The sequence below is a fragment of the Sceloporus occidentalis genome, unplaced genomic scaffold (genome assembly GCF_023333645.1).
Source record: "Sceloporus occidentalis isolate IW3139 unplaced genomic scaffold, rSceOcc1.0.p SCAF_8, whole genome shotgun sequence".
NCBI classification, from domain to species: Eukaryota; Metazoa; Chordata; class Lepidosauria; order Squamata; family Phrynosomatidae; genus Sceloporus; species Sceloporus occidentalis.
In genome coordinates, this window is record NW_028316988.1 from 22,960,531 (window position 1) to 22,979,328 (window position 18,798).

Sequence of the window (18,798 nt, forward strand, 5' to 3'; positions counted from 1 at the left end):
TGTAACTGGCAGGCAGAACTGAGTTTGGGTTCCCAGACATGGTCTCCCAGTTGACCATTGACTCATCCACCCATTGTGTGGAAAACACAATGGCAGGGTGCATGTCAAGTGCCAGAGGGAGAAGAAAACCAGGAAAATAGCATAAAGCAGAGGAGAAGAAGCCGGCCCCTCTGAAACCTGCCCCTCTTTGCTTTCATCTCTGGCTTCACACAGTTTTCCGGGCCCGGATCCTCTCCAAGCGCCATATCGGTCAGGAGACCCGCTACGACCTGCAGGTAAAGCAGACCTACCGTAACCGCTACCCGCTGGTCCACCGGGAGTATGTCTGGGTTCCCGACACCTGTGAATGTCCCCTACTTGCCGAGCGGCGCGAGTATGTCCTGATGGCCCGCCGTCATGTTAACTTCGAGCACACCCTGAACCGCATCCTGCTGCCACGGGGGGGCTACGCTCGGCCCTGGACCCCACGGGAGGACCTGCAGCTGCGAGACCTGGCTGGGCGCTGTGAGGGGCCCCCCTCTTCAGAGCCACGTCAGCTGAGCGGATGAGCGCCGAGCCCAGGGGGCATAGGTGTCAGCTGTGGCCAAAAATGTCGATACCACAGTGGACCTTCAGGACACAGTGGCAGTCTACCCAGCACACCAGGCAGAAACAGGTGGGCAGACACAGTTGCCTTTCTGGCCACCACAGTGGTTAGGGGCGAGATATGGTCATGTCCAGCAGCCCTGCAAGCAGCGCTCTCATCTTTCTGAGGCAACACAGGGCTTGCCCTGCTTTGCTCCTCGTCCTCCTCTTCCTCCTCCGGATGAGCTTATCAGTCATCATGAATACTACATTGAGCTTCCTGGGTCAAGGGCAGCCTACCACAGAAACCCACAGAAAGAAGCTGGGGAGAAGCAAATACAGGCTTCCAGGTGCTGCCCCTCTGATGGGAAGGCTGGGACTTTGGCCTTCCAGCGCCTCCCCTTCTTTGCCAACCCCCCCCCCCCATGGCCTCATGGGCTGCAGAGCCCCAAAGCATTATTTTCCTTGGGTGGGGGTGCCCCTCATGGCAAGAATAGGGCCCAGCCCCCCACCTCACCATAGGCAGCTGCTACCAAACACAAAATCGTTCCTGTTCCAGGCAACCTCTACCCACCAGTCCTGGGCCATCTCAGGCCAGTAGCTCAGCTCCTACCTTTTCCTCTCCCCAAGCACCTCTGGATTTAGCCAATTAAAAGGCTGTTTGGCACTTTCCAAATTGTGTTTAATTGAAAGTGCATGTACCTGTGGGTGTCTCCAACACACCCACCCTCTCTTTCTCTTTGGGGGGGAGGGGAAAGTCTGGTGTCTGCTCAGAGCAGGAGGTAGAAAGCAGCCAGTATTCTTGTCTGGTGCAAGCTCTCTATTCCTCAGTCAAAGGGGCAGGGAAGCTGTGCCGCCAACTCAGCAGGGGAGAGAGAGGGGTCCGAAGCGTCTGGATTGAGGGTCTTTGCCCTGCAGAGCCTGGAGCTGGTCAGGGGCAGGGGGGTGCTTGGTTCTCTTTTGAGATGGTGCCAGGCCAAGGAGGCAGTGGGTTGCACCATCTTATTCCAGATTGGGGAAGTCAGAGGAAGCAGATGGCTTCAAAACCTGGGACCCCTCTGGCAGAGTGGGCTCCATGGGTTCCTCACATCCAGGTGTCAAATCTCCGAATGACAGCCATGGCATGGATGGGGAGTGGGCAGGGTAGCTTGGGGTCCACCTCCTGGCACAAGTCCAGGTAAGGGTCAAGGACCACCATGTTGGGAGCGAACCCGTTCCCCTGTCTCTGTGCCAGGAGGTAGATCCGCCCGTTAGCCGTGCTGCAGCCCTTAAAAAACTTCCCGGCCAAGAATTCCTCCTCAACGGGGGTCCACTCGCCCGTGTCAGCGTCAAAGCGAAAGGCGCCCCCTCCGACAGTGTAGATGGCACCATTCAGGGCCGTGACACAGATGTCATACCTGGGGAGACACAGCAGAGAGAGAGAAAGAGAGGAGCATCACCGCACTAGACTCTGCAGAAGCCCCACAAAAAGGCAAAGAGGTGCCAAAAGCTCCCAAGAGGCCAAAACACCAGGAGGCTCATTCCTTCCGCTCAAAATCCCGCTGAGTGAAGGCTTTGGTCTGTTAAGCCCCAGGCTAACCAACCTCCACTTTCATGCTCCTTGGAGGGAAACAAGGTTTGGCTTCTTTTCTGTTCTAGTGACCACAAATTTTGCATCCTGCTGAAAGCTTTTGTCATTTTCCAGATTCCTTCTTCCTGGTCATTCTGTTTTTACTGTATGTTTTTTTTTAAACTGGGTAATATGTAATTTACATTGGGAGCCCACCTAAAGAAGCATCGGAAGATTGAAAAGGCATCAGCCCACGTGCAAGATTTCTTTTGAAGCCTTGGCTTCTCCACCCTCATTACTTTTCTGCACAGACTGACCTCTGCCCTGCCCTCGGACCCTTTGGCTGACATACAGATGGACCACCAGCGCCCGACTCCCTGAGGAGCCAAGGCTCACCGAGGAAGTGGCGAGAGGGACACCACATCCCAGACGTCTGTCTCCACATTCAGCCGTTGCACTGCCTGGCAGACATCTCCGTTCTCGTCCAGGCCGCACACCACGTAGACCCGGGTCCCCACGCTGATGGCAGCGGCCCGCTCCACAGGGTGGATCAGGGGGCTGGTGCTCTGCCAAGCCGAGTCCATGGGGGCCAGGCGCTCCACGTCGGAGATGATGCCACCCTCCTCGGTGCTGCCCCCCAAGACGTACAGATGGAAGCCCACCCCGACGGCACAGTGGCTGTTCCGGGCCTTCTTCATGGCTGGCCCTTCCAGCCAGCTGTTCTCCCAGCTGTTGTAGATCAGGACCCAGTCCACGGTGGACCAGAAAAACTCCTCCCGGAAATAGCCGCCTGTCACAAAGAGGAAGTTGCCTGCGGAGGAAGAGAGGCGTCCCATGAGCAGGGATGGCATCCTACTCTGAGAGCCTTCTGTGAAGGCAGGCAGAAATTGCTGGCTGTGCTTCAGGAACGCAAAGCCTAAAGGAGGAACTGCCATCTCTGCTTCATCCGGGCATAACCCCGGAAGGCAAAATGCCTAACAGACAAAGGGAACCCCATGTCTTGAATACCAGGACCCGAGTGACACATTGTGAGAGTAGCAACAGAGTGACTCTTAGACTAAAGGTATCCAGCCCTTTTGCCCAGCTGTGGATGGGGGGGGGGCAGGTGCTGGGAGTGTGGCACCTCAGGGGCTTAGCCTTACGTTTCCAAAAGTTTGGCGGGACAGAGAGGTGCTCTGGAGCTTGTACAGACTGGAGCTCAGCCCACTCACACTGAGCAGCCCTAGTTATGCCCACAGGACCGGTGGGCAGGGCAGGGGCTTCCTCTGGGCTCAGTGCCTGTAGGGAGGTTTAGCTGGGGGAGTTACCTACTGCGGCCACCGCATATTGGGTGAGGTTCCTGCGCTTGAGCGGAGAGCAAGCCTGCCAGGCACCCGTCTTGGGCTGGAACTGGAGTAGCTCCTGCTGCTCTTGGTCATGCTTCCCAGCCAGTACGAAGATGGTGTCGTAGCATCGGCCGGTGCAGGTGGACTGAGCTGCTCCCCTCCAGTTGGGGGGCGGCTGCCCATCCAGCTTCTTCACCAGCTGGGCCACGAGGTCCTGCCCGGGTCGCTGGCTCCTCTTCACCAGGAGGTCGAGGAAGGAGAGGCTGAGAAAGGGCGCACGCACCAGGCCCGCCAACTCCAGGAAGGCCCCTTCCCGCCCCTCAAAGTCCGCAGCTACCCAGCGCGTCACGGCCTCAAAGACCAGGTCCTCCCGGGGCACAAAGAGCTCATCGCTGCGCAGCAGGGATACCAGCGTTTCTTGGGGGAGCTCCTCCAACTCCCCCTGGGCCACCACCTCAGCCCAATGCGTGAGGGCCACATGGCGGGCAGCGGAGTGGAGCCAGGGGCAGGCAAAGTGCTGAGCATAGGCCATGAGGCTCAGACAGTTGGAGACATGGAGCTCCCTCTCCAGAAAGGCCTCGCAGCGCCTCTTGGCCCCTTCCAGCTGGAGGAAGTCAGCCGCCTCCAGGAGGGCAGAGACATTGTGGCGGGAGATGGGCAAAACCCCCGTCCGGGTGAAGTCCAGGAGAGCCCCGAAGGACTCAGCCTCCACCCCCTGGATGCAGATGTGCCGCTGGGTGTGCTCCCGGGTGCCCCCAAAGAACATGGCCTCAAAGTACTGGCTGTGGCAGGCCAGTGCCCACCTGTGAACCGGGAAGAGCCTCCCTGCAACCTCCAGGACCGTGTCAGTGGACTCTTTGGTGTCTGTGGCCTGTGGCCTCAGTTTCTCCCGGCCCTCTTCCATGCTGTTTGGCCGTTAACAGACCAGCCTCAGAGCAAGTTCCTGCCCACCACCTCCCAGTCTCCTCCAACCATGAAGACCTCGGCAAGAGACCAATATAGAAGTGGGTGACTCCAGCTCTAAAAATAGAAGCATGCCTCCTCTTTGCCTGGACATTCCTCCCGCTTCCAACATCCAGCCAGTCATATTGCAGCTGGCCGGTGGCAACATCGGGACCAAGAAGTGAAGGCTTACTGAATCTTATCCCCTTTCTTCCATCCAGGGCTCCTCAGTGAAGTCCTTCTGCCCCCCATGCGGGCCAAACCTTTGCCAATCTTGGCCCAAAGGCACAAAGCTGGCACAGAGCCAGGATCAGCCGTGAGCAGAAACCGCTGGGAGACGGAGCACTCCAGTTGCCCTGTGGAAGCTCCTTTCTCCGGAGGAGCTTTGCAAAGTATTTCCTTTGCAGGACTGCAACTCTCAAAGAGTCTCCCATCCACTGGGCCCACCAGCCAAGGAATGTTAAGGCCTGCCATCCACAGAAGTTGGGTTTCCATGCTCAGTGCTCCAAAATACATTTGGACATAGACCTTGAATGGATTGCTATGAGGATGGAGCCAGTATTCTCCTCCCCAGAACGGGGAGTGGCTGGCATTGAACTGGGCAAAAACGGTGGCATGCAACACCCATAAACTGCTGGAGCAGCTCAGGACTGCTGAGGGATGCCAGCGCTCTTTCACTATGGTGGATCCATAGGGATTCTGTGGCTGGCGGCAACTGCGAGGCACATTTTTGGATGGCAGGGGGCTGGGTGGCCTTGTGGTTTCTTCCAGCTGTGATTCTACAATGGCTTCTGCCCCACAGGGACCCCCTTCTGTTGGGGATGGGAACGTAGCTTACGAAAGCAGCTGTAATCCCACAACTAATCTTTCAGATGACCCCAGATTCCTTTTCCTGAGGCGCTTGTTTACTAAGTGCAGGGAATTCCTTTTGCAGCCAAATGGAAATGGGAGTCCAACCTCTGCTCAGTAGCTACCTAAATTTCACTCCTTACTCCAATTTGGCATTAAGGCTAAATGGAAGCAGAGACCAGAAATGCATATCCCTCCCTCAACCCAGGACACTACAGCAGGTCTTGATTTAGCTGCAGGTGGTTTTGACAAACTGAGCAAAGGTGTGTCGAGGCATTTCAATTCACGCAAGGAGCATCTGATATGTTTCCCACTTTGTCACAAATCTGATGACTCTCATACCCTAAAGCACTGCAAATGAAAGACCAAGAGATCATTTCGGAAAGATCTTTATTAGATAATGGACTCAGAAATTCTTCCCACAGAAATCTTAAGACAACAAATTTATTATCCTGGAACTGAGATTCTGCACAAGCCCCAATCCTGTGCCTGGGTAATCTGTGAAGCATACAGAAGCAGAGGGCAAGACACCAGGACCATATGCCCAGCCTGTCCTTCAGGGTAAAAAGGAATCCAGACGCTGCTGGAAGAGGAAAAAAGAAAGAAAGAAGCACCAGGAAAACATTGGCGAAGATCCGTGTGTCCTTTGTCTGTAGGAAAAGGGAGCAGTGTTTCCCAAAGATCTTCTCTGGACTATTCCCTGAACCCTGTCTCTGGCTCAAGGCTTGGTTCGGTCAGTCAAAGGCTGTCTCTTTGCGATGCTCATGTCCAAACAACAACATACTAAGCCTCTCAAAACCAGAGAGTCAGTCCTTCCTTCCCTATTCAAGGCAGGCGTAGAAAAATAATAATGGTAACTTATAAAAAAATCCCAGCCGCCTGACCCTGGGGCTCCTTCCGAGGGAACGCCTGCCTCTCCAGCCCCCCTTGGCTTCCTATGGCTAGCCGTCCTGCTGCTGGACGAAGGGGTTGGGAATGGCTTCCATCCCGTCCTGGGGGCAGATCAGGACCACGGAGGTCCCACGGCAGACCACCAGGCCCAGCTGGCGGGTGTCCTCCGTGAGCTTGTACTGGTCGTCGGGGTCTGGAAGAGAGGGGCAAATGGCTGAGCGTGGCTGGCTGTTCCTGGACCCTTCAAACACCCAGAAAGGCCCCAAGAAGGAGGGAGCTGGAGCCGGCCTCTTCTGCACCCGGGAGCCAAACAAGTGGGGCTCAACAGCCTCCATTGCACTGAGAGGCCTGCGGCTGCCAGGTGGAGCCTCCCTGTCCAGGGGCAGTCCAGCCCTGGCTTCAGGCAGGAAGAGGCAGAGGAAGGGATTCTGAGCCCCGCTTCTGAGGTCTCCTTGGGAGGGCTTTGGGCAGACCCACCTGAAGACGTCCCTCCCTCCGTCGGAACCCACCTCGCATGTACTCGATGGTCCCGTCCAGCACCAGGTTGAGGAGCGGGTCGAAGCCTTTCAGGACGCCGCTGGCTGTTGGGAAGCAAAAGGGGGAATAGAGGCCAGGCCTGGGACCGGAACCCGAGGCCCCGAAGAGGAGGAGGAGGAGGAGGAGGAGCGGGGGAGCAGGAGGCCTTACCTTCGCGGCCGCCCTGGAACTTGACGCGGATGGTCTTGTCGATGTACTTGGAGAGATCCAAGATGCTCTCCTTCTTCTTCTTCTCTTTGTCCTGCGCCGGAAAGGGAGAGAGCGGAGGGGCGGGAGCTGAGAGGTGCCCCGGGGAAGACCCAGACCCAGCCCGCGCCCGGCCTCCCTTCCTCCCGCCGCCTTCGCCTCCGGAGCCCCGCGCCTCCCGCTCACCGCCATCTTGCTTTCCACGGGCATCCCGCCGCCTTCTACGTCACTTCCGCTCGCCTCCAACCGGGCCTCTCCTTTTCTCCAATGGGCCGCAAGCCCCGCCTCTCCCTCCTCTCTGGCCGGGAAGCCCGGAAGCACAGGCACCGCACTTCCTGTTCCGGCGCTTAGCCTGTCCTCTCTAGGCGCCGACGACTCTATGGCAAGGATACTTCAAGTTCCTTTGAGAGAGAGAGAGAGAGAGAGAGGGTCCCAAGCGGCGGCAGCAGCCTCCGTCAGCCCCGAGCGAAGGACGAGGAAGGCCCACAGAGAGAGCAGCGGGGAGCGGCTTCCGGTTCGGGTTGCCGGGTAACCGGCCGCTCACTCCGTGCCCGGACCGGAAGTGGGCCTCCTTTCCTCCTCCTTTTCCGTCAGCCTTCCTCCCCGCCCGGCTCCAGGCAGGACAATAGGCGGACATGGCGGCGGAGTCTGGGCCGGGGCGGCGGCGGGCCTCCTTCCCCTTCGGCTCCTGCCCGGCCGTCTGTCTGCTGCTGCTGGCGCTGGTCGCCCAGGTAAGGGGCCTCCGAGGCAGAGGGTGCCGCCGGGCCTCCGTCTCCCTTCGCGGCCTCAGATGCTTTGTGGGTCTCTTGGGGCGAAAGGGAGCGTTGGCAAAGGGCCTTTGCGGCCCTCAAGGGGCCCGTCCCGGTCGGTTGCGAGGGAAGAGGGAGCCGGGAGCCTCAGCCCCTTCCAGCCGCTGCTCCGTGTCCCCAGCCATCTTGCTGCCTGGCTTTCTTTCCCGCTTCCTCTGAGAAGACGTTACGGTTCCAGCCAGGGCCATAAAGGGGGTCTGCGTCCTGGATTCCCAGTCTGAGGCCTTTCTTTCCGCCTTCTGGGCCCCTCATGGGGCCTTGGAGGCAGCCCCACGAAGGAGGCGGATGGAGGCGCTGCCACAGAGAGAGGGGTGACCGCAGGGGTCTCTTCTTGTGCCCATGCGCAGGTCTCCGGAGAGTTTGGGATGGTGCGCGTCTTCTCAGAGAAGGGCAGCTCCAAAGGGAAGGACTACTGCATCCTCTTCAACTCCCACTGGGCCCACCTTCCGCACGACCTGGGCAAAGCCGTGAGTCCTTCCTTCCTTGCCTTCTTTCTTCCCTCCTTCCTTCCTTCTTTCTGAGGGGCTGCCCTTCTGATCGCCTCTCCCTCTCCAGTCTCTCCTGCAGCTGCAGGACCAGACGGTCTCCGTTCTGTGCGCCGCGTCCGATGTGCCAGACGGAGGCTTCGGCAACACCATCCCCATGGTCATGAGGGGCAACTGTACCTTCTATGAGAAAGTGCGGCTGGCCCAAATCAACGGGGCCCGGGGGCTGCTAATCGTCAGCCGGGAGAAGCTGGTGCGTCTGCTCCCTCCCTTCGCCCTTCCCTTCGGTCTTGGCGCCAAGGACACCAGGAGAGCTTGGCACCCTGTTTCCCAGAGTCCTTTGTGACTGGTCTCGAGGGCCCCTGCAGCCTCTGCGCCTCAAGGTCCCCTTTCCTTGCAAGGAGGGAGGGAATGCCTGGCCCACTGGAGGTTGTGGGGCTGCAGTTCACACCAGCTCTTTGGTCAGCCTAGGCGAGGAGAGCCGCAGCCCTTCCAACACGGCTCCAGCAAGGCTAAAAAAGAGGAGAAGAAAATGGGGGCAATGTGACTGACGCCAACCCACCCACGCTCCCTTCCTTTCGCTCTTGCTGCCCATTCTCCAGGTCAAGTGTGGATCAGGCCACCTCTTCCTGCTCCAGACAAAGCCTGGCATCATGTCCCTGTTTTGGTTGAGCTGAAGTCAGGGGCCGGGGCCTTTTAATTTCCTGGCTTCCTGCTCCCTTTCCCTCCTGCCCCACGTTTCACTTTCTATCATCTGTAATTTTCCTTTTGATGTTCTTGATTTGTTTTGGCATGATTTCCTTTCTGCATCTCTTAATAATGACTTCAAAGGTTTTTACAAACTCAACAAGGTTTCAGGAGTTATTAGTCTTGTATAGTTCTGCTAGGCTTTTTGGGCCTATCATGCTTTCTCTGCTTTCCTTCTGAAAGACTTCTCTGTTCTCAGTCTGGGGCTTGGGCCCCCCTTTCTGTCCCAGATCCCTTCTCCTTTGCCTCTCCTCTGTGCCCATCCTGCAACAATTTCAAGTCCTAAGCTTGCAGTGAGGCACATCGGTGGAGCAAAAGAATAGGGACGGCATAAGTGACTCCTGGCTGCACGTTCTGCATGTGTAGTCTCCATTTTGAAACCTGGTGTTTGGATTGGTGGTGTTCTCCTTACATGCGCTAAGCACTTCATAGTTCCACTGAGGAACTTTTCCACCTCTCTGTACTTCCCCAGGTTCCCCCAGCTGGTAACTGGAGTCAGTATGAAGAGATCGACATTCCTGTGGCCCTGCTGAGCTACACTGACATGCTGGACATTGGCCGGGTAAGCCTTGCTCCCAGCCATTCCTGGGACTAGCTTGGGATCAGTCCTTTGGAGTAGCCAGCTGGGGGGAGGGCACTCCACTTTGGCCAGTGCTGGTGTGTCTGCTGGATCTTCTAGTTGGTGAGTTGATTAAGATGGGCTTTTTGCCCCAACTAGAGAAGACCCATTAAATTACTTTATGAATAGTGAGTCGACACAGTGGGAAATTTCATGGATTCATTGGGTCTGCTTTTGTGAGAATTGAGATGATTTAAGTCAACAAACGTGGCTTAGAGAACGTGTTCCTTCAGAGAAAGCAGTGCATTTTATTTCTGGACAAGGATCTCATGTATTAGGGAACATTCCTGGGCATTTCAGCTGTAGGCAGTTGCTCAGCTAGCCAGCATCCAGAGGTTCCTGGCCTCAGAGGGAAAGGGCTGCTTGCTGAACAGCTGGAGAGTCGCAGGCGCCAGTCAGTAAGGACTTTGAGGCAGCAGGTCACATTCCTGCAAGGAAGCCCAGTGGCCCCTCTGATGCAGGCTGCAGTGGGTGAAATGCAGCCCTCCCAAAGTTTAGACTGCAGCTCCAACCAACCAGCAGAGTCAGTGGCAGCAGGGGAATGGTGAGATTTTGCCCAGCATGGATGACAGTATATTTACAGAGGATATTTTCCTTCTTTCCCTTGCCCCCATGTCCAACGGAGGGCAGTGCCTCTTATAGCATTCAGGTGCATCCCTGCCTCCTCTTCATTCCAGCCTCCTTTCAAACACCAACAGAGCCTGACTGGACCTCCTGCCCAGGAGCCATGTCCGTCCTTTGTGGGACCAAAGCCCCCCTCCCCCCGGAGTCCTCCTCTTCTCTTGGTATCTGAAAGTGGTGCTCAGCATCTGTGGTTCTGACAGCGGAAACGCCAGACCTGCTTCCTGATTAACCAGTGGCTGCAGCCTTGTGACTGTTTCACAGCCTAACTGAGCAGTACTTAGACTGTCATCTAATAACTCCTGTTTGTGGCCCTTGGGGGACAGAGTGGAACCATTTTCTCCACATGTGTCCTTTTGGATGGAAGCAGGGCCAACTGTGTGAGGAGTGCCAGGCTGTGGGTCAGGTGCCGGTGTTGGTTCCAAAAGCCAGGTGGAGCTTCTCGTTGAGTCACTGGATGTCATGGCATAGCACAAGCGAGGCCAAGCAAGACCCGTGGCTGGGAGAGCCTGGTCGTGTGCAGTGTGACAGTTTGGGGGTTCAGTAAACAATCTCTTTTTTCTCCCTTCCCATCCATCCTGCTCTCCTTCCAGAGTTTTGGACACTCGGTCAAGGTGGCCATGTATGCCCCCAACGAGCCTGTCTTGGACTATAACATGGTGATCATCTTTGTGATGGCTGTGGGCACGGTGGCCATTGGCGGGTACTGGGCCGGAAGCAGAGATGTGAAGAAGTAAGTTGGGTTGTCCTGATGGCCAGGAAGAGCAACAGTAGCAGGGAGTTTGTCCTAACCTGCTGGGTGTCCTGGCTTTTCAAAACCTCTGGGACCATTTTTGGGGTTGTGCAACACCCACAAAGCCCCTCCCTCCATGCCAGCCAGCCCCTTGGTCCTTTCTCCTTGTAGTCTGGCTGGCTGTCCCAGGATAGCAGGCGGAAGCAGCTGACTGGCCTTCTTGCCCGTTTCCACCTCGCCCCTCGGTCCCTTTTTCAGGCGTTACATGAAGCACAAGCGGGATGACGGGACAGAGAAGCAGGAGGACGAGACAGTGGATGTCACCCCCATCATGATCTGCGTCTTTGTGGTCATGTGCTGCTCAATGCTTGTCCTTCTTTACTGCTTCTACGATCAGCTCGGTAGGTGTAGCAAGGGCTCTTTCTTGGAGGGGAGAGGTGGGGGGTAAGTCCCCAGTTGGAGCCAAAGATTTTTATCTCTCCCTCAGGAGGAAAAGAAAAGCTCTATTCCAACTTACTCAAGTATAATAGTTTCAAATAAAGAGTTAGGGTACCTTGTGGCCCCAGGAATCTGGGTGGATTAGCTCAGACAGTCAGAATTATTACTTGAGAGCTTGCTTTTTTGTTCCTCTGTAGAGTTTTATCAGGTCACTTAACCCTGGCCTTAGGCCTATTTTGACTCTGCTTTCCTGGAGCCATCTCAAGGAGTTGCTTTTCCCAGTTCCTGTCAGAAGGGGTGGGGGGGTCTTTTGTGCCCTCCTCCTGAGGGGCTGCTCCCTCCCTCTGGTTTGTCCCTTCCAGTGTACGTCATCATCGGGATTTTCTGCCTGGCGGCTTCCATCGGTCTCTACAGTTGCCTCTCCCCGTTTGTCCGGCGGTTCCCAATTGGCAAATGCAGGTAGGAGGTACCTGGGAGTCTTCAGGTTGTCTCTCAGGTGGCTCACTGTGACTGACATGCCCAGAGGGCAGGGACCGGACCAGAAGGGGCAGCTTTCAAGGTGGGGGACCTGGATTCAACTTCCACTCTTGGGGGCTCTGCTGCCCTCCCTGTGGATGCTCTGGCATCCTCCTCCTGCCCCATGGTTCTGTTACCTTCCCAGTGGCCCCCCCCCAATGCTATCCTTCGTGCTTTCAGGGTCCCGGATAACAACCTGCCCTACTTCCATAAGCGCCCCCAAATCCGGATGTTGCTCTTGGCTGCCTTCTGCATCGCCATCAGCCTGGTCTGGGCTGTGTTCCGGAATGAGGACCAGTGAGTTTTCCTCCAGCTTCCCATGCTTTCAGGGATCCTTTCATCCCCCTTAGTGAGGGAGAGAGAGTAGGGAGGCCTCTCTGGAAGAGGAGGAGGGCCAGGAGACTCCTCAGCTGAGGACTTCCTTGGTTCCCCATCTGTCTTGGCCCCTCCTACTGCCACTGGATGGGAACCGAGTACAGAGACATAACCGCAGGGTTGCCCACTGTTCCAAAGCTCATCTGCTGCTCCAGAGACTCAGATGCAGGGCACTCTTTTTTGTAATGGGGAAAAGGTGAGAAAGGCTACCCCACACTCCTGGGGCATCTTGGGCTGGGCTTCAATTCCCCAGGTGGTCTGCCCAGCTTCTTTCTCTGTGCTCTTTCTTCATTTTCTCCCCCAGGTGGGCCTGGATCCTCCAAGATGCGCTGGGCATCGCCTTTTGCCTCTATATGCTAAAGACCATCCGCCTACCAACATTCAAGGTGAGGCTGCAGGATTGTAGCCTTTGGCTCCTTGTTGTGGGGGGAGGATGCAGCCCAGCAATTGGCCTGGCCTGAAGACCCTCCCTCCTTCCCTGGAAGCATTCTTGGACTTCGGAGAGCAGTTTCCTTTGGGAAGTCCCACATTTGCAGACTTAGCTGTGATGACAGGGGCTGGGGGATTGAGTGGAGGGGGCCACTTTGAGGCCTCCCCAGCCTCATTGTCTTCTTCCTCCAGGGCTGCACTTTGCTTCTTCTGGTGCTGTTTGTCTACGATGTCTTCTTCGTTTTCATCACCCCCTATTTAACCAAGGTGGGTGAAGTACCGTCGACCAGCAAGGGGAGGGGAGGTCAGAGGCGTTTTCCAGCTGGGGGGATTGGGACCCAGGAGGGGGCATTCTTCTTCTGCAGGGTGGTGTGGACTCACCTGCAAACTGAGCATGCTGGGGGAGAGGGGGTTAAAACCCCACTGCGCTCCAAGTTGCAAGGCCCCAAATTTCCCTCCTCTGCCTTCTTGCTCTGGAGAAGAGTCCTAGCAGTTTGTGGGAAGAGATCATCCTCTTAAAAGAGAGGGAGGCTTTATTTGGGGTAGGGGGATGGAATGTGGGAAGGAAGCCAGTTTGCTCAGGCTCTTCCCCTGCCCCTCTTTCTCCCAGACAGGGGAGAGCATCATGGTGGAGGTGGCGGCTGGGCCAACAGACTCCCTCACTCATGAGAAGGTGAGCATTTGGGCCTGAAAGCATCTGGGGAGCCAGGGGATGTTTCATTCCACCAGAGAGCTGCCTGTGAGGGACCTCCCTCAAGAGAAGGGCCACTCTGGGGTTTTGAGTTGGAGGGGAAAGGGGTGGGGGGGAGTGCTGCCAAGGGGAGTCTGGTCAGCCTACCCTTCTTAGCTTCCCTTGTCTCAGACTCTCCACCCCAGGACTCTTTCCCCTCCCCCCGCCCACACACATACTGTGACCTGTTTCTGTCCTCGCAGCAGATACAATTCCTCTTTTAGTGCCATAAGACAGTCCTGGGTGAAGGTTTTGGCTGGGGAGAAAGAAGAAAGGGGGCAACACAAGGAAGGAGGCAAAATGCCCACCTGCCCATTGGCCTTCATAGTCCATGCCCATCCCAAGGCAGGCTAGAAAAGGAGACAGAGAAGTGCTTCTCTGTTAAATCCAGCAATCGGCCTTGCACGAAGGGGCCCACGGCCAGCCCTCTCCCCCAAAAGGCCCTTTGGGTGGGGGCTTTTAAAAAGAAACTCTTCCTTCCCCAGCTGCCAATGGTGCTGAAGGTGCCCCGGCTGAACTTCTCTCCGCTGGCACTCTGTGACCGGCCTTTCTCCCTCCTGGGCTTTGGGGACATCTTGGTTCCAGGTAGGGCTTGTCGGGCCTGCCACCTTCTTCTAAGCACAGAGACCATGCTGGGAAGGGGCTCTGGCTCACAGGGAAGGGGGTGCATCATCTGAGTCTGGAAGGAGCTTCTGTTTGGGGCTCCCTCACTCACCCCCCTCTTTTTTCCTTCCCTCCCTCCCTCCAGGTCTGCTGGTGGCCTATTGCCACAGGTTTGACATCCAGGTCCAGTCCTCCCGCGTGTATTTTGTCGCTTGCACAATAGGTATGTCCATTCTTCCTCACAGCCCTCTTCCTCGTTTGCAGCCACAGAGCGCCTCTGAAAACAGAGCAACACGAGGGGGGGGGGCATCCAGCTCTTCTCCCCCCTCACTCTGACCTGGCTGCCCCTTGCTTTTTTGCTCCCAAATGAGGCAGCCCTTTCCCCTGCTATAGATTCCATAGCTGTCCTTGGCTGCCCCATGGGAGACCGTGGTGTAGGAAGCAGCACTTTTGGTGCCGCGAATCTGACTGGCTTTCCCCTTCTCTCCTCTGCAGCCTATGGCATCGGCCTCCTGGTGACCTTCGTGGCGCTGGCGCTGATGCAGAAGGGCCAGCCAGCACTGCTCTACCTCGTGCCCTGCACTCTTCTCACCAGCTTTGCCGTGGCCCTGGGGCGCAAGGAGCTGGCTATGTTCTGGACTGGCAGCGGATTTGCGGTGAATACCAGTTTGATATGAATCTCCTCGAGAAAATGCTAATAGTAGAAAAGCCCCTAACTAAAAATAAAGTTGAGTAAAATTCTTGTCACCAGTCTCAAAAAAAAAAAGGGGGGGGGAGCTGAGGAAGGGTTTGCATGCTGCCCTCCTTTTGCTCTTCCTGTTCCTCCTCTCTTGTTTATCTGAAAAGTTTTGGGCGGGGGTGTCTGTGAATTGTGTGGAAGTCTTTGGGGCCAAAATGTGTTGTCGGGAGTGAAGGTGACCTCTGCAAAGGTTTAGTTTAGACTACAGAAACCACTGCCACAAGATGTGGTGATGGACAGTGGTGTTAGAGGAGATTAGAGATTTTCATTGCGGAGTATGGGACCTGCAGTACCTGTTGGCCAGGACTCATGGGTGTCACCTTCCAGCTGACACCTTTAGACCTCATTGGTTGGGGAGCAGCTGTCAGAGGAGGGGGTGGCTGGCCTTCTCCCTCCCTACTTTTTTGGCTTTCTATCAGGCAGGGAGGTAGTCAGCCATCACAGCAAGCAGGACACTTGGGGGTCAGCTGGCTTTAATTTGCTTAAAGAGAGAACGGTGGGGAAGGGCCTGGCTGTTTGAGCCTCCAGCTCTAGCTCTGCCCTTTTTTTGGAGTCCAAGAGGGTTCCCTTCAAGAGGGCACCCTACTCCCTGAGACCCTCCTCCTCAGCTAGCTTTGGGCTTCTAATTTTTAGTATAGTTGGGTGGGGAAGCAAAGCCCATCCCATAAAGAGAGGGGCAATTCTTGAGTCCTTGTCCTGAGCTGAAAGTGACCCTGGTAGCTGGGTTGTGATGGTGGCAGAGGGGTTGTCTGTGCAGAGCTAGTCTTTTGCTTGGAGAGAAGATGGTTGGCCTGAGGGCGGGGGCCATGAGAGGTGTTGATGCCAACAATTCTGAGCCCAAAAGAGGGTCCTAATTCTCAAGATGGGTCAGATGCATTCTCCTCACCAGCTCCAGCACCACTTTAGGGGCTTTACTTTCCCTCCTCTTAGTGGAAGGTGGTGATCCTTCCCTTCTTCCTGTCAGGGTTTCAAGTGGAGCTGAGCTAAAAGGTGCCCCCCTTGCTTTCCTCTTTCCACCTCACTGCCCACCTAACAAGGTTTGTTCTCCCTTCCCAGAAAGACCTGCCTCCGCCTCCCTTAGTCATCTCCCCCATCGGCTGCCCTGCGGACCCAAAAGAGGCGACTTCCCCAGCAGCAGCAGCTTCTCAGCCTGAAGAAGAGGATGAGGTGGCCACCTCCCCAGCCCCTATTGCAGAAGAGTCCACTCACACACTCCTGAGCAATGGGGAGCCCCCAGCCCCCTTTCTGGAGCCAAAAAAGAGAGGAGGAGGAGGAGGAGGAGGAGGAGGCAGCTCCAGCAGCTGCAGCAACAGAGGATCCAGAGACTGAGCCCAGCCCAGCTCCCCTACAACCACCCCATATAGAAGAGCTCAGCCCCCCAAAGGGCGACTGCCGCGATGCCTCTGGAAGCGAGAGCCCCCCAGGAGTGCAGAGCCGGGCTGACTAGGATTGCCCCATTTCCCCATTCCATTTCTCCCTTTGCTCTCTCACCCTACCACTCTTCCCCCATCCCTGAAGAGAAATGGAGGGTCGGTTCGCTTGCGGCAGCTGTATTTGGCCCAGACGCCCTCTGAGCCTCTCAGGCCAGGAGGCTCCATGGCCGGATCAGGGACCCTGAGGCACTTCCCCCAAAGCCCCTCTCTTCTTCCCCTTTTCCTTCCTGAATATGGTGCTTTCATGAATAGGGTCCTGGTACAATTTCAGCAGTCTGGAAAACCAATGGCAGACCAGGGGATGCTTTCTCCTTCCCTGTTTCTTGACGCTGGGGTGATACGATGCTACTTTTACAGAAACAAATCAGACAGACAGTATTTTGCGCTTACATGGCTGTGATATTGCTTTAGTCTAGCCTAGGGCTGCGCAGGAAAGATGATGTCTCTGCTTCTCTGGCTGTAGGGTGTCCCTTCGTTCTTTCAAAGGAGGAAGAGGAGGCACCCTCGGTCTTCCTCCTCCTGGGAAGTGGTCTTCTGTTTTCCTTGCCATCAGCCTCTTTAGATGCAAACATATCAAGGAAGGAGCCAGCCTCAGGAAGGAACTGCTCTCTCTTTCTCTCTCTTGCTCTCTTTGCCTGCTGTGGAGTTTGTTCTGCTTTGTGCCAGGCAGAGGATGCCAATACGGTTGGTGGGGCAGGAATCTGGGAGTGTCCAACCTGGCTGGGAAGGCTGGCTGTCACATCATTTTCATAGATGGACCTTGGCTGAGGATCTTTTCCATGGAGCCCCTTTCCTCCTCCTGCGCCTCCCCATTAGAAATAAGGCAGAAACAGAAAGGTGAAACTGGTTGGAGGAAGGGAAGCTATCTCCCTCCCACCCGTTTTGTGTTTCAAATCCACGCAGTCCCAGCTCTTCCTGGGAATTCTTTGTCGGCCCGTTCTCTGCGATGAGTCCACCACCAGCCTCTGTTCTGTAGAGGGGCCCCAACTCTTGTGGGACCTTGCGTCCTCAGCAGGGCATCTCCTCTCTGGTGAGGGAGCCTTGTGTGGGTCTCCGTCCCATTTGTGGAAAGCCCCTCCAGACAAATGGCTCTGAATGAGTCTCCTGAGTCTTTTAGGTAACTCAGCTCAGGTTGCCAGAACTCCAGGCAGGTTTGTTTTCTTTGCCCCTTTGAAGACAGAGCAGATGCTCCAAGAGCCTTGAGAGTCCAGCCAGCTGCCTGGGATGGAGGATCTCCAGAAAGAGAGAGAGAAGCTGAGCTGAGGTGCTGCCCTTTGCTCCGGGGCTGGGGTTATGGGGTGGGAGTGGGGTGGGCAGAGAGAGGTGGGGGCTGTTGCTCAGTTGATATCTGCTTGTAAAATGGCTCCTCAAAAAGTGAAAGGTCCCCACCGCACCCAATGGCGATAAGTCTTAACTTGGGTTTCTGGGGGTGGGAAAGTGGGCAGGGGGGTCCCAAACCTGTCCAGATGTAACTTTTTCAGGTTTCTGCTAGTCTTTCCATGATCATGTTGTGTGTTTCTGTGTGTCCATGTTCCTTGCTTTTGGGGGACTGTGAGGTGTAGTTCCACCACCACCTGTAGAAAGGCTTATCAGCTTCTGGCAAGTTGCTGCCGGGGGTCCGGCCTCCTGCCAGGCGACGTGGTGGCTTCCCCTCCTCCTCCTCCTCCGCTGGTCTTGGGGGCCTCGCGATCCGTGGGGCAGAGAGAGAGGTGGAAGGGGAAGCTGTCCTCGATCCAAAGGGCTGTGGCCCCTTGGCAACCAGCATGGATGGCAAGTTGGCCCCCACCCTCACTTGCGCAGAACGACAGATGCTTGTTTTATTAGACACTACAGGATTATGCCTTAATTTAAGCCATTTTATAAATAATGTATATGGAACGGTTATTTTACAAAAGCAGTTTGAACAATAAACTTGATGAAACATAAGGGCCTCTGGAGGGGCGTCCCACGTGTGCTGCTTGCATGTGTCTTAATTCCACCTTGGAGTTGCTCCCAGAGAGGGAGGGGATCTGCCAGGGGCCTCGAGGTCCGTCCATCCATGTGTCCATCTCCTTCCTCCTCTTCCTCCTGGCCGGCAGCAGAAAGGAAGGGCTGGCCGCAGGTAGAGGTGGAGTTACTGAGGGGAGGAAGGAAGGAAGGAAAGCACCCACCGTGCTCTTCCAATTCTGGTTCTTGGGATTTTGTGTTAGAACCAGCTCTTGCTTCCAGCAGGTTGCTTCAACTCCCTCTCTCCCTCCCCGCAAAAGGAATGGGTCTCTGCTGCCCATTGTCTCCTCCAAGTACTTTGCAGGGGCTTCTGTGGGAGGCTCCCAGAGGCTATAGGGCCAGCTGGGGAATTTAGGCCTTAAACCTCTTGGGCCATGCTTAATCGTTCCAGTTAAATACATGCGATCTGCCAAGCATATCTAATTTCTCCTTACTTAAAATCACCACCACTGCAGGAGTAATTGCAGTTTGCTTCTTGTGAAGCAGCCTGGCTTCTTTTTGGGGAAGGATAACAGTTTAAAAGCTGATATGTGAGCATCTATTCTATAGCCATATCTATGCATGGCCTGGATTATAACATTTCCAAGAAAAGAGAGAGAAGTTGTGGCAGGGAGGACGTCCTCATTCTCTGAGTTTTGTCCAGGAGCTGAAGCTGGGTGTAGCTGCCCCTCATCTGAGGAAGGGCTGGGCTG

The 18,798-nt window shown here is 55.8% G+C and overlaps 4 protein-coding genes across 6 annotated transcripts in view; 2 read left to right on the forward strand and 2 right to left on the reverse strand.

Moving 5' to 3' along the window:
• The window catches only part of ADAMTSL5 (ADAMTS like 5), a 16,616-nt gene extending 16,068 nt beyond the window's left edge, over window positions 1-548 (forward strand). For both annotated transcript variants that reach the window (XM_089535343.1, XM_089535342.1), the window contains one exon: window positions 214-548. In XM_089535343.1, the coding sequence (XP_089391469.1) occupies window positions 214-548 (335 nt within the window). The remainder of the gene's footprint in view (window positions 1-213) is intronic.
• LOC149308216 (signal peptide peptidase-like 2B) lies at window positions 545-15,826 on the forward strand. Its single transcript, XM_089535345.1, has 15 exons — window positions 545-655; window positions 8,000-8,119; window positions 8,208-8,390; window positions 9,357-9,446; window positions 10,718-10,857; window positions 11,116-11,258; window positions 11,658-11,754; window positions 11,992-12,108; window positions 12,491-12,572; window positions 12,808-12,882; window positions 13,226-13,288; window positions 13,831-13,930; window positions 14,094-14,171; window positions 14,444-14,675; window positions 15,744-15,826. The coding sequence occupies exons 1-14, from the start codon at window positions 545-547 to the stop codon at window positions 14,623-14,625; spliced, it is 1,581 nt and encodes a 526-aa protein (XP_089391471.1). The 3' UTR covers window positions 14,626-14,675; window positions 15,744-15,826.
• Window positions 1,265-4,398, reverse strand: LOC149308217 (kelch-like protein 24a). The gene is made up of 3 exons (XM_089535344.1): window positions 3,421-4,398; window positions 2,510-2,924; window positions 1,265-1,961 (listed from the first exon to the last, which is right to left on the reverse strand). Exons 1-3 carry the CDS (start codon window positions 4,340-4,342, stop codon window positions 1,649-1,651), a joined length of 1,650 nt encoding a protein of 549 aa, XP_089391470.1. The 5' UTR covers window positions 4,343-4,398; the 3' UTR covers window positions 1,265-1,648.
• On the reverse strand, window positions 5,606-7,217 carry LOC149308218 (U6 snRNA-associated Sm-like protein LSm7). Of its 2 annotated transcripts, none has more exons than XM_089535348.1 (4): window positions 7,030-7,217; window positions 6,808-6,898; window positions 6,598-6,701; window positions 5,606-6,313 (listed from the first exon to the last, which is right to left on the reverse strand). In XM_089535348.1, exons 1-4 carry the CDS (start codon window positions 7,051-7,053, stop codon window positions 6,233-6,235), a joined length of 300 nt encoding a protein of 99 aa, XP_089391474.1. In that variant the 5' UTR covers window positions 7,054-7,217; the 3' UTR covers window positions 5,606-6,232. The 2 variants fall into 2 exon arrangements, with proteins under 2 accessions (XP_089391474.1, XP_089391473.1); XM_089535347.1 differs by having other exon boundaries at window positions 6,630-6,701; window positions 7,030-7,208.
• Window positions 15,827-18,798: the final 2,972 nt, after the last annotated feature.